Source organism: Agelaius phoeniceus, chromosome 31, assembly GCF_051311805.1.
Source record: "Agelaius phoeniceus isolate bAgePho1 chromosome 31, bAgePho1.hap1, whole genome shotgun sequence".
NCBI classification, from domain to species: Eukaryota; Metazoa; Chordata; class Aves; order Passeriformes; family Icteridae; genus Agelaius; species Agelaius phoeniceus.
Window position 1 is genome coordinate 2,195,275 of NC_135295.1, and position 13,740 is coordinate 2,209,014.

Consider the following 13,740-nt stretch of genomic DNA (forward strand, 5'->3'; position numbering starts at 1 on the left):
GGTGGTGGGTGGGGGATTCTCCTTCTCCTCCTTTTCCTTTTCCTTCCTTTTTATCGCATGGAAAATGGGAATAAACGGCTGATTCCTGCAGAGGCTCTGAGCGTCACCTTCCAGAGGGCTGGGAGGGCTGGGAGGGCTGGGATCAGGCATTCCCAGTTGGGATCAGGCATTCCCAGTTTGGGTCAGACATTCCCACTTCAGTCCCCAAACTCCTCCTGACCCCAAATCCCACCCAATCCCCAATTCCCATTCCCAATTCCCACTCCAGGCTGGAGCCAGGGGCTCTCCCAAGGCTCCATCCCTGCACTGACCCTGAGTGATGGGGACAGGGACAGGACAGGGACAGGAACAGGAACAGTGACACTGGCAGGGCTTGGTGACAATGCCAGGGGCAGGGACACAGCTTGGTGACAATGCCAGGGACAGGAACAGTGACAGGAACAGGAACAGTGACACTGGCAGCACTTGGTGGCAATGCCAGGAACAGGAACAGGAAGAGGAACACAGCACTGTGACACTGGCAGGGCTCAGTGATGGGGACAGGGACAGGGACACAGCTCGGTGGCAATGGCAGTGACAGTGACACAGCTGTCAGCCCTTGGTGGCAGTGCCAGGGACAGTGACAGTGGCAGGACTGGGTGACAATACCAGGGACAGTGACACAGCTTGGTGGCAGTGCCAGGGACAGTGCCACAGCTGTCAACCCTTGGTGGCAGTGCCAGGGACAGTGCCACAGCTCGGTGACAATGCCAGGGACAGTGCCACAGCTGTCAGCCCTTGGTGGCAGTGCCAGGGACAGTGCCACAGCTCGGTGACAATGCCAGGGACAGTGCCACAGCTGTCAGCCCTTGGTGGCAGTGCCAGGGACAGTGACACAGCTTGGTGGCAATGCCAGGGACAGTGCCACAGCTGTCAGCCCTTGGTGACAATGCCAGGGACGGTGCCACAGCTCGGTGACAATGCCAGGGACAGTGCCACAGCTGTCAGCCCTTGGTGGCAGTGCCAGGGACAGTGCCACAGCTCGGTGGCAATGCCAGGGACAGTGCCACAGCTGTCAGCCCTTGGTGACAATGCCAGGGACAGTGGCAGGGCCATGTGGCCGCACAGATGGCGGCGTCTCCCTCCCGCAGCCTCCGGGACCGGAATGTGCCAGATGCCCGGGATTGGCCCTGGCACAGGGAAATGTCACCTCCCCTTCACCCCGCGATGTCACCGGGGGGTTCTGAGCGGGAGGGAAACCCCAAAGGGAAATCCCAGCTCGGGAAAATTCCCTTTGGGAGAGGCGGATTGGGGGAAAATCCCAAAATTCGGGAAAAAAATGGGAGTTCGGGGGCAGGAAATTGAGGGGAAAGGGAAAATCTCCCGAGTCCCAGATCAGAATTCCCGGGATCCCAAAACTCATCCTGATCCCTGGTTTTTAACCCCTCTCTGCTCCAGGCTCTCCCAGAAGATTTTTGGGAATTTTTCCCTTTTTCCTTTTCCAGCCTCCCCCTGAATATTTTGGGATTTTCCCTTTTCCAGTCTCTCCCAGAAGATTTTTAAGGAAATTTCCCCCCGTTTCCCCCAACCTCCCCGTTAAGATCTTTAGGATTTTCTCCCCGCTCCCATGCCCGAGGACGACTCCAGGGATATCCCAAGGAGCAAACGGGGATGGAGCCGGATTCGGGAATGCCCGCAAAGCCCCGGACCGGGCCGGGCACATTCCAGGGGCGCGGGAGGAGCCGCGGTTGCGCTGGAAACGGGAATTGCCCAACGCGTCCGGGGCTGACTCAGCCCGGGCGGGGCTCCCGAACTTTCCCCGAGCTTTTTCTCCCGATCCTACAACTCCAAAAACCGGAGCGGAGCCGCCGCCTGTCCCAGCCATGGTGAGGAATTCCCGGGAATTTGGGGGGCAGATGGATCCCGAGCGGCGGAAAATGGAGATTTTCCGGCAAAACGCCCCAAAATCGGAGTGGGAGGGGATAGGGCGTGGTCCCAAGGGGAGGAAGGAATAGGGGGAAGAAACGGAAAAATGGGGGGGGAAATAGGGGGAAAACGGGGGAAAAGGGGAAAAACAGGGTGGGAGAAACAGGTAAAAAACGGGTGGAAAATGGGGGGAAAACCAGGGCAGAAACCGGAAGGAAAATGAGAAAAAGTAGAGTAAAACAGGAAAAAACTGGGGGAAAACAGGGAAAAAACAGAGAAAAACAGAAAAAGGGGTAAAAACCGGGGGAAATGGGTAAAAACCGGGGGAAATGGGTGAAAAACAAGGAAAACTCGGGGTGGGGTAGGGAGAAATGGGGGGGAATCGGGGAAAGAGTGGATCCAGCCCGGCCCTTGGCACGGATCCGCCACCTCCCCAGGGCATTTTCCAGGAGCCGCTCCCGCTCCGGGCCCGTCCCGCTGCGCCAGGGAGCGAAATCCAGGGAAAAATGCGGCGGGACGGGTCCGGCTGAGCCCTTCCCGCAGCCCGAAAAAGCCGGGATTGCTCTTGGAAAAGCTGGAGCGGGCACAGGAGGGGCTTCCCTGCTCCCCAAAAAACTCGGGATTGCTCCTTGGCACGCCTGGAATGGGCAGAGGAGGCTCCTCCAGCCCTTCCCTCATCCCAAAAAAGTCGCGATTGCTCCTGGAATGGGCAGAGGGGGCCTCTCCCTGCTCCCAAAAATCCTGGAATCGCTCCTGGAATGGGCACAGGAGGCTCCTCCAGCCTTTCCCTGCTCCCCAAAAAAAACTGGGATTTCTCCCTGGAAAACCTGAAATAGGCACGGGAGGCTCCTCCAGGCCCTCCCTCATCCCCAAAAAACCACGACTGCTCCTGGAATGGGCAGAGGGGGCCTCTCCCTGCTCCCAAAAACCCCAGGATTGCCCCCGGCACACCCGGGACGGGCAGAGGGGGCTCCCCTGCCCTGCCCTGACCCCAAATCCCGGGATTTTGGCCGCCCAGCCCACAGAGACGGAGCGCTGCATCGAGTCGCTGCTGGCCGTGTTCCAGCGCTACGCCGGCCGCGAGGGCGACTCCTGCACCCTCTCCAAGCGGGAATTCCGCGCCTTCATGGACACCGAGCTGGCCGCCTTCACCAAGGTGCGGGAATGGGGGGGCCTGGGATCCACGGGATGGGATCCATGGGGTGGGATCCATGGGATTGGGATGGGATCCATGGGATGGGATGGGATCAGTGCGATCCATGGGATTGGGATGGGATTGATGGGGTGGGATTCATGGGATCAATGTGATCCATGGGATCCGTGGGGTAGGAGGGGATTGATGGGATAGGATCAATGCAATCCATGGGATTGGGATGGGATTGATGGGATGGGATCGATGGGATCCATGGGATGGGGTGGAGTGGGATCAATGGGATCCATGGAGTGGGGTGGGGATAGGATCAATGGAATGGAATCAATGGAATGGGATGGGATCCATGGGATTGGGATGGGATCAGCGGGTTGGGATGGGACCAATGAGATGGGATCCATGGGAAGAATGGGATCAATGGAATGGGACAGGGATTGATGGGATGGGATCAATGGGATGATCCAGGGGGTCCCAGCCCTGGGGCGGTGCCAGGATGGGATTGGAAGCAGGATGGGATTGTGGGAATGTCCCTGAACGTGGCTGTTCAAGGTGGATTCTCCATCCCAAACCACTCCAGGATTCCCTGAGCTCCCCTCCCTTCCTGGGCAGGGAATTCCCCCCCTCATTCCAGGCACAAATTCCCATTTTTTTGGGGTTTTTTTCCCCAGAACCAGAAGGACCCGGGCGTGGTGGACAGGATGATGAAGAAGCTGGACATGAACAGCGACGGGCAGTTGGACTTCCAGGAGTTCCTGAACCTCATCGGGGGCATCGCCGTGGCCTGCCACGACTCCCTGATCCTCAAATCCCCCAAACCCTGAACCCAGAGGCTCCGGCTCCAGCCCAGATCCCCCCCGGAATTCCCCATGGAATGCTGGAAGTGAGGGAATGCGAGCATTCCCTTTTTCACCCCCCTCCCCCTGCTTTTTTATGGATAAATAAAAGGTTGAAAACGTTCAAGACCCCGAGGGGTTCTGGGATCTGTGAAGGGGGGGGGGAAGAATCCCAAAGTGATCCTCACCTGCTCAAAATTCCAGGGATTCCCTGCAGGGATGGGGATCCAAGCTGGGACCTCCCTGAGCCCCTTCCGGTGCTTCCCAACCCTTTTTCCATGGAAAAACCATCCCAAATTTCCAGTCCTGGCACAGCTCAAGGCTGTTCCCTCTTGTCCTGCCCAGTTCCCTGGGATCAGATCCCAAATCCCCCTGGATCCCCCTTTTCTCCAGGCTGAGCCGCCTCAGGATTCTCCATTCCCTTTTCCAGCCCCATTCCCTGGACACTTCCAGCCCCTCCTTCCACACCCTGGACATTCCCAGCAGGACAATCCCTGGAATCGCATCCCTGGATTGTCATTCCCATCCCTCTCTCCCCTGCAAGGATCGGAATCCACCCAAATTTGGGAATCCCGGAGCCTTTTCCGTGCCCTGGGGCCAAAACCAGGAGTGCCAAAGGAGAGAACTCCACCTGGAAATGAAGGAAGGGCCCTCAGGGTTAATTGGGGTGGTAATTGCACCCCACTAATTAACACACAGAGCTCCGAATCTTCCCAGGAGAGCCGATCCCGTCCTCTGGAAAATTCCCAGCTCTCCAAGCAGAGGTGGGAAAAGGGATTAAATTCCAATTTTTTTTTTTTTTTTTGGTGTGTCCTGAGCTGCAGATCAGGAAAATCCAGGTCATTAATGAACTTTATTAACAATGGGAAGCTCACTGAGTTGCCATGGCGACAACAGGAGGAATCAACAAACACAGAGACACTTCCAGAGGGAGCAGGATTTCCCTGGATTTGGGATTTACAGAGCCAATCCCAGTTTTTTTTGAGCAATTTTTTAGGATTTTAAGGGGAGCAGAGGTGGTTGTGTCACAACCAGGATTTGGGAAGAGGCCCCCCCTTCCCCCTCTGGAAAAAAACTGGGATAAAAGCACAGGAAAACCGCTCTGGGAACAAGGAAAAAAAAATCCTGCTAAATGTGGGGGGGAAAAACCCCAATCTGGCATTCCAGAGTGGGGAAAAACCGGGAAGAGAGGATGGGAATGGCCAAGGGGAGGGAGTGGGGGGAAAGCTGGGGTGGGGGACTGGGAATTTCCTTCTCCAGGAGAATTCCTAGCAGAACTGGAGGGGGCTGATGCGCAGCCCCAGCACGTCCTTCCCGATCTCCGTCACCTGCAGGGACAAAGAGAGGATTTAGGGGTGAAAATTCGGGATTTAGGGGTGAAAACTCGGGATTTAGGGGTGAAAAGTCGGGATTTAGGGGTTGGTCTTGTGGCTGTCAGTCCTGAGCCTATGCTGGGAGCTCTGGGAAGGGTTTGGGTTCCCCCTCAGGAATTCCAACATTTTCCCCCTTAGGAATTCCCTCATTTCCCCCTCAGGAATTCCAACATTTTCCCCCTTAGGAATTCCCACATTTCCCCCTCAGGAATTCCAACATTTTTCCCCTTAGGAATTCCCACATTTCCCCCTCAGGAATTCCCACATTTTGCCCCTCAGGAATCCTGCACTTCCCCCCTCAGGAATTCCATGTTTTCTCCTCGGGAATTCCTTGTTTTTCCCCTCAGGTCTGTCATATTCCAGCCTCCCCCTCCTCGTTGCCCGGTTTGTGTGCACGGATGCGTCTGTGCGGACGAATCGTGACACAAAGTAGTCCCACTCGGTGCTAGGAGAGCGGAAGGCGAAAACGCGGAGGGATATCAGGTGTCGGTTGTGCAGGGTCGCGCGCTGCGGGGGGGGGGGGGGGGGGGGGGGGGGGGGGGGGGAATCTCTCGGCGATGCGGCCAAGAGAGGTCCGGCAGAGCGAGAGACGCGGAAGGATACACGCACGGCGCTGCAGTTTTCGCCTGCTCTGGTGCCCTGTACGGACCCGGTGGCGGTGGAAGCCCCGTTCCAGCGCACAGGGATGCCGGCTGTGTCCGGACAGCGGCACGCAGCGGCTCGGAACCGGGACCACGCTGTACCAAAGCGGCGGCCAAAGCAGTGGGGGGTGGCGGCGGCGCGCCGTGCAAATAGAACTGCGCATGCGTGCGGCTGATCCCGGAAGCGGCGCTGTGGTTGGATGAGTCGGCGCGGAGTGATATCGCTGGTACGGGGGTTGTAGCAACTGCGCATGCGTGGATTACGTTACTAGGGCAGCGGGGGGACAGCCCTGATGGCGCTGGCGGCGGCGGCGGGCGGGCCGGGGTGTGCGGGAGGCGGCGGCGCTGCGGAAACGGGAGCCGGGGCTGCGACTGCGGCCGCGGCCGTGGCAAGGAACGCCGGGACGTCCGTGGTTGCAGGAGGCGGCGGAGCCGCGCTATCCAGCAACTCTGAAGCGGGAGGCTGCGCTGGGGAAGGCGCGGCTCGGCCCGCCATGGAGCGGCGGCGGCAGGAGCGAGAAAGCGACCACGGGCGGCGGCGGGGCGGCCTCGTCAGCGGGAGATGATCCCGGGTGGCGGCGGGAGGAGCGGCGTGGAGGCGGCGGGGGGGCCGCGGCGTGCAGCCGCTGGGGGCTGGGGTGGCTGCTGGTCCGGCGGGCAGGGGCGGCGCGGACGGGAGGCTGGGCTGGAGCGGCGGCAGGCACGGCAGAGGCGGGGCTGGAGCGGCGGCAGGCACGGCAGAGGCAGCGCTGGAGCGGCGGCAGGCACGGCAGAGGCAGCGCTGGAGCGGCGGCAGGCACGGGCGGGCTGCAGCCACCGGTGCGGACGCCGCGGCGCCGGCACGGGGGGGCTGGGCGGGCCGGGGCGCTCCGGTCCCAGCGCAAGCGGTGCCGTGCCGGGGCCGGGGGATTGCGCCGGAACGCTGGCAGGGACGGGGTCAGCCGGGGGCGTTTGCACTGCCGCGGGGCCCGTGGGCAGCTCGGGGTGTGCGGCGTGCACTGGAACGCGAGGGTGGGGGGGGCAGAGCTTCCCGCGGCAACGTCCGCAGGGGGCGCAGCGCGGCCGCGCCAGGAGCGCTCGGCACCGCAGATCCGGGAGCCGCAGGGAACTGCAGAGACGCAGCAGCAGCGACGGGACCTGGGCCAGCACCGGCCCCGCTGTGTCGGCAAAGGGGGCGAGGGGGACGTGGGGGGGGCGGGAGCGGCCGCACTCGCGGGGAACGGGGGGGGGGGGGGGGAGCGGCGGCGGCAGGAGGGGGCGGGGCCGGTGACGCCGGTGGGCGGGATTGAGGGGCGGGGCCCGAGACAGCCGGGACCGACGGGATGGCAAAGGCGGGGATGGCGGCAGCGGTGGGAGGGGCCGGGGGTTGGCCAGGGCCGGGGGGCGGGTGTCGGGACCGCGAGGGCGGGGGGCGGGGCGGCAGGGGCGAGCAGGACCGCGGGTACCGGAGCGGCGGCGTCCGGCGGGGAAATGGGGGGCGTGTCCGGCTGGAGACTCGCGGCGGCGAGGGGCGGAGTCGCAGGAGGGGCGGAGCTCGGCGTGGCAGCTGCGGGGGGCATCCCCCGTGCGGCAAACACAGCTCAAGCAGCGCCCTGCAAGCTGGGAGCAGCTCCCCGGGCAGCCAAATCCCAGCGGGAGATACTATTAAAGTGCTTTATACAAACTGTGTCCAAAAGTCTCTGGTACACACAGCTGAACTGTCAGCATTGGAAAAATTCAATAAAGTTCATTCTAAGAGGATTTTTGGCTCCTGTTTCGGTAACTGACTTGGCATGGAACTTTACAAAGGCTTTAGTTGCTTATAGAGGTCTCTGTCGTGGGCAGAGTGAGTTTGTCCCATCATTACACGGGTGTGTCACCAGCCTCGATGCTGCAGAAGCAGCGTCCTCGACCAGAGCCTTACAGCACTGCCGTTTACCACGGTCGTGCTTTACAGCCCCTTTTGTGGCAGTCGCGCTTTACGGCACCCTTTACGACAGTCGTGCTTTACGGCCCCTTTTGCGACAGTCGCGCTTTACGGCCCCTTTTGCGACAGTCGCGCTTTACGGCCCCTTTTACGACAGCCGCGCTTTACGGCCCCTTTTACGACAGTGGCGCTTTACGGCCCCTTTTGCGACAGTCGCGCTTTACGGCCCCTTTTGCGACAGTCGCGCTTTACGGCACCCTTTACGACAGCAGCGCTTTACGGCCCCTTTTGCGACAGCCACGCTTTACGGCCCCTTTTACGACAGCCGCGCTTTACGGCCCCGTTTGCGACAGTCGCGCTTTACGGCCCCTTTTACGACAGTGGCGCTTTACGGCCCCTTTTACGGCAGTCGTGCATTTCGGCAGTACCTTTTATGGAACTGTTACAGTACTTCACAGCACTTACGGTGTTTATTTTGCTTTTCATTAATTATTTTTTAATTTTTTAATTTTATTTTTTATTTTTATTTCTTATTTTTCTATTTTTACAGCCTTTTTAAAAATTTTTTCAATTTAATTTTTAAATTTTTTTTTAAAGCTTTTATTTAATTTTTTTAATTTTATTTTTTAATTAATTTTTATTTTTAATTTTTCTAGTTTTCAAGCTTTTCATTTTATTTTTTAATTTTATTTTTTATTTAGCTTTTATTTTTAATTTTTCTAGTTTTAAAGCTTTTATTTTTTTAATTTTATTTTTTAATGAATTTTTATTTTTAATTTTTCTATTTTTAAAGCATTTATTTTATTTTTTAAATTTTATTTTTTATTTAATTTTGTTTTTTATTTTTCTATTTTTAGAGCATTTATTTTATTTTTGTAATTTTATTTTTTATTTATTTTTATTTTTAATTTTTCTATTTTTAACGCTTTTAGGTTTTTTAATTTTATTTTTCAATGAATTTTTATTTTTGATTTTTCTATTTTTAAAGCATTTATTTTCTTTTTTTAATTTTATTTTTTATTTAATTTTGTTTTTTATTTTTCTTTTTTTAAAGCATTTATTTTATTTTTTAAATTTTTTAATTTTTATTTTTAATTTTTCTATTTTTAAAGCTTTTTTTTAATATTTTTTCCAGTTAATTTTTATTTTTTATTTTTCTTTTTTTAAAACATTTATTTTATTTTTTAAATTTTTTAATTTTTATTTTTATTTTTAATTTTTCTATTTTTAAAGCTTTTTATTTTCTTTCATTTGGTGCTGCCCAGACCAACTCAAGCTGGTGATTGTGGTGGTGTTTGAGGGTCTTGCATTACAGCACTACCTTTTATGGAACTTTTACGGCACTTTACAGTTTTTATTTTGTCTTTCATTTATTTTAAATAAATTTTGTTATTTTATATTTTATTTAATTTTTATTTTTAATTTTTCTATTTTTAAAGCTTTTTATTTTATTTTTAAATTTTATTTTTGAATTTTTCTATTCTTAAAGCTTTTGGGTTTTTTTAATTTTATTTTTTAATTAATTTTGGTTTTTATTTTTCTATTTTTAAAGCTTTTAATTTTATTTTTTCATTTTTTAAATTTAATTTTTGTTTTTCATTTTTCTATTTTAAAAGCATTTATTTTATTTCTTAAATTTTTTTTAATTTTTGTTTTTCATTTTTCTATTTTTAAAGCATTTATTTTATTTCCTAATTTTTTTTAATTTTTGTGTTTCATTTTTCTATTTTTAAAGCATTTATTTTATTTCTTAAATTTTATTTTTTATTTAATTTTTTATTTAATTTTTCTATTTTTAAAGCTTTTAATTTTATTGCATTTGGTGCTGCCCAGACCCGCTCAAGCCAGTGATTCTGGTGGTGTTTGAGGGTCCCCAGGACGAGGGAAGAGACGGGAATCTTGACTCCACCTTTCAGAAGGCTGAAATATTATTTTATGATCTCTATTATATTGAAAGAAAATTAGATAGTAGAACTGTCACCCTGGGTTTTTAAGATTTTCTAAGCCTTCTGATGTTGACATTCTTGTAGTGAATTTTCTCACACACTTTCTGTAAATAACTCATTGTTTTGCATTCCTTTATGGAGGAGGAGAGAGTTGATGGATTGTTGGTTTAACCAGTGGCATTGGAGAGGTGCCACTGTCACCCTCCAATTCACTGGCACTTTTGGAAAACTATAAATGTTGGAGTCAGAAAATAAACAGCCTTTTTTTTCTCTTTCACCTTGAGAACGGTGTGAGCGTGTGTTCTTTTGTGTCCTATAACGACAGTAGAAACTATACTAAAAGAGCAAGGAGACATCAGAAAGCTGGAAAGGAATGAATAATAAAAACCTGGGACTGCTCACAGCCCCGACACCACTGGACCATGATTGGTCATCAAGTAGAAACAATGCACAGGAGACCAATCCAAGATGCCCCTGTTGCCTTAACCACCTCCAGCCCACACTCCACAGCCAGCAGATCCTTATTGGTTCCATTTCTGTTCTGAGGCTTCTCAGGAGAAAAATCCCAGCCAAAGGATTTTCATCAAACACGTCAGTGCCAGGTGATGGCACAGGCAGCATGGGCTGGCCGAGGTCACTGTGTCATCCCTGCCAGCCCAGGTGTCACAGCAAGGAGGAGAGAGTTCACCTTTAATGGGTGTGTGGTGTTGTATTGCTCTGTATTGCTCTGTATTGCTCAGCCTGTGCTCACCCTGCAATACAGAGCAATACAACACAACACACACATTAACACAAGGCGATAACCTTGTTCTATTTTCATTACATGTTGGTTTATTGTTACAGGAAACCCAAAACAACAAAAGCACACAGAAAACAACACTCATCTGTGGGGAAATATCGCGAGGTCTTAAGCTATCGTGAGATCACGCAGAACCCCTCCCCTTTTACTGTTACTGACCGTTACCCCCTGTTGTAAAAGACCCTGACCAACCATTAATAAGGGCCAGTTACTGTCCACCACATTGGTGTATGCATGTGCTTGGCCCGTGTGGCAGAGGCGCCGCCACAGAACCGTCCTCGACCCGGGACGCCACGCCCCAAGTGGCAGCAACAAGTGGTGCCAAAACCCGGGAACAATCCAGGAAGCGGGAATCGCCTGGGCGAGTGGACGGCGGCCGGAACAGCAGGACTGTCTCCAGCGGGGAAGACGCTCCCAGAGGACCGTCAAGAGGGAAGGGTCTCCGGCTGGCATTCGGCGAAGGAGGAGGGCTCGCACCAGGACCGACGAAGGAGGAAGTCTCGCACCAGAAAATTGGCAAAGAAGGAGGGCTCGCGTCGCAGCTGGCGGAAGAGGAGGTCTCGCGTCGCGATTCGGCGAAGGAGGAAGTCTCGTGCCAGGACCTGGTGAAGGAGGAAGTCTCGTGTCGGTAGCCAGCAGTGGAGAGGATGGAGCCCCTTGTTAAGGCCACTTTTAAAATTCACAGAGACTGGGGCATAGATTGTGAGCCAGGTGATTTTGTCCTCGCAGTGTCGAGGCTCCTGCACGCTGGGGCAATCAGGCATCCGGAGGATATCTTCCGCCCGGAAGTATGGGATAATTGTACTGGGGCCCTAGCGGAGGAGGCTATGTCCTCAGGCTCAGGGCAGAGTCTAAAATCATGGGGCAGGGTCATGCAGGCACTGAAAAAAGCTCGGCCAGTCCAGCGGGAGCAGGGAAAGTGGAAGGCCACCCAGGACTGCTTGTGGGAGGGGCCCCGGCAGGGTGCGGATGATCGTGGGTCCGCTGAGTGTGGGGATTCGCAGCCGTGGGAGCGCTCTTCGCAGCTCCCGAGCCCAGGCACCCCATCTATGGGGAAAAAGCTGTCATTTTGGGACGGGCTGCTAAAGGAAGCACGGAACGCGGCCGTTGGTTCAGAGGCGCAGAGCGCGGCCGTTGGTTCAGAGACGCAGAGCGCGGCCGTTGGTTCAGAGGTGCAGAGCTTGGCCGTTGGTTCAGAGGCGCAGGGTGCGGCCGTTGGTTCAGAGGCGCAGAGCGCGGCCGTTGGTTCAGAGGCGCAGAGCATGGCCGTTGGTTCAGAGGCGCGGAGCCCCGCCGTTATCTCGGGGCCGCAGGGCCCCACCGTTAGCTGGGAGTCGGGGGGTGCTGCCATTGATTCAGACTCCAAGGGAGCCTGGACGGGGCCTTCGCCTCATGTGCCACAGGGTGATGAGCCCCAGAGGGAGGGGGTCACCATGGCAGCCCGTGGCCGGTGGGGCTGGCGGGGCGGCACGCCGGGGGTTGAGCTGCCGGGCTCCCAACTGGCCGCGGCCAAGAGCCGCCGCCTCCAGCGGCCGCGCTTACACAGGGCTGGCGGGCAGCCTGGGCGGTGCGGGGCGGCCGGACCCTTCCGTGGGCTGGTGGCGAGCGGAGCCGGGCAGTGCGGTACCGACATCGGGGCAATGCATCGCACCGGAGAGAAGAGCCGTGCGGGGCGGCAGGAGTCCTGCCCCGCCGCCCTCTGCAGCAGCGGCGGCTGGGCCATGCTGGGGGTGCTGAGAGAGAACGGGCAGCAGCAGCAGTGGCCCGGCAGCCAGGGTGCTGCTGTTATCAAGCGCTTCTCTGGCTTTGAAAACACCATCACTTCATGTAGAAAAGATGAAGTGCCCAACTGCATCATCAGTGCTGCATCCAAGCAAGGTTTTGCTGTCTACATAGATGATTCAGAAGATAAAGAAAACTACAGCTGCCAAGTGTCTGAAGAGCTGGAATTAAGCCACTGTGAACTGGATAAACTTCGGACAGAGACTTTGTACTTGGCAGTGAACTTCCTGGAGAGGTTTCTTTCCTGCATGTCTGCTCTCAGAGGGAAGTTACAGCTTGTGGCAACAGCAGCAATTCTTCTGGCTGCAAAGTATGAAGAAATCTACCCACCAGATGTGGATGAATTTGTCTATATAACAGATGATACCTACACAAAGAAGCAGCTGCTAAGAACGGAACACTTGCTTCTCAAAGTGCTGGGTTTTGACCTAACAGCCCCAACCGTCAGCCAGTTCCTCCTTCAGTATATTCAGAGACGCGGAATCTGTATGAGGACAGAGAACTTTGCAAGGTATCTTGCAGAGCTGAGTCTCCTTCAAGTTGATCCTCTTCTGGAGTACTTTCCTTCATAAATTGCTGCAGCAGCCTACTGTTTAGCAAACTATACAGTGAACAGATCTTTCTGGCCAGAAGGACACCTTAACATCGTGACACTGGGCCACCCGAGCACTTGAGGAAGGCTCACAGGTCATAATTAAAAATGAACTAGGGGAATGGGAACAGGGTTGGAGACTGGTACTCACAGGGCGAGGGTACGCAGCCGTTAAGAAAAATAATAAGATCAAATGGTGCCCACTTAAGTCGATAAAACCAGACCTTCAGGGTAAAAACTAATGAAATTTATGAAGTTTGTTTTGCAGGACTGAATCCTCAGACACCCCCGCGACCTGTATGCCCCGCTTCCTAAAGGCTGCAACGAATCATCAAGCAGCCCGATGGCAGACCATACCAGGGTTGTGAAAGAACTCAATGACCAAACTAAAGGAGCAGCTGGCACAGAGAAGGACAGGGGGGGAAAAAACAGCTCAGCAAAAATGTAAAGAGGTATCCAGCAAGTAGAGTTCAAGCTCTGGCCAGGTTCTAGCTCTACTTAGATGGAATGCCAGGTAACCCAGAGTTCTTCCCTGTGTCAAAGGATCAAGGGGCGATTTGGAGGGAACATAAGTCCGGACATGGACTCTCCAAATCCTCTCTAATTTAAGATCAAACAGGTCGCAGACTCTGGGAAAAATAATTCGGTCCTAGGAGGTCAACTAAAACAAACAAACAAAAAAAAAACCAACAAAACAAACTGAGGAGGTCCTACAAAGATATTCAAAGTATTCAAAGATAGGGTTCAGTCAGCACCCAGCACCATGACTTGTCACCTTACATTTTAAACAAGTTTGTGTCGGTATTTAAAAAA

At 53.5% G+C, this 13,740-nt stretch overlaps 2 protein-coding genes across 4 annotated transcripts; one reads left to right on the forward strand and one right to left on the reverse strand.

Annotated features, from left to right (window-relative positions):
• The first annotated feature begins 1,713 nt into the window (after window positions 1-1,713).
• Window positions 1,714-4,015, forward strand: LOC129132280 (protein S100-A11). The gene is made up of 3 exons (XM_054651326.2): window positions 1,714-1,865; window positions 2,924-3,061; window positions 3,724-4,015. Exons 1-3 carry the CDS (start codon window positions 1,863-1,865, stop codon window positions 3,874-3,876), a joined length of 294 nt encoding a protein of 97 aa, XP_054507301.1. The 5' UTR covers window positions 1,714-1,862; the 3' UTR covers window positions 3,877-4,015.
• A 707-nt stretch (window positions 4,016-4,722) lies between these two features.
• Window positions 4,723-7,832, reverse strand: LOC129132102 (uncharacterized). 3 transcript variants are annotated; one of them, XM_077192071.1, is made up of 2 exons: window positions 5,911-7,832; window positions 4,723-5,216 (listed from the first exon to the last, which is right to left on the reverse strand). In XM_077192071.1, exon 1 carries the CDS (start codon window positions 7,459-7,461, stop codon window positions 6,340-6,342), a length of 1,122 nt encoding a protein of 373 aa, XP_077048186.1. In that variant the 5' UTR covers window positions 7,462-7,832; the 3' UTR covers window positions 4,723-5,216; window positions 5,911-6,339. The 3 variants fall into 3 exon arrangements, with proteins under 3 accessions (XP_077048186.1, XP_077048188.1, XP_077048187.1); XM_077192073.1 differs by having other exon boundaries at window positions 5,871-7,832; XM_077192072.1 differs by having other exon boundaries at window positions 5,527-7,832.
• Window positions 7,833-13,740: the final 5,908 nt, after the last annotated feature.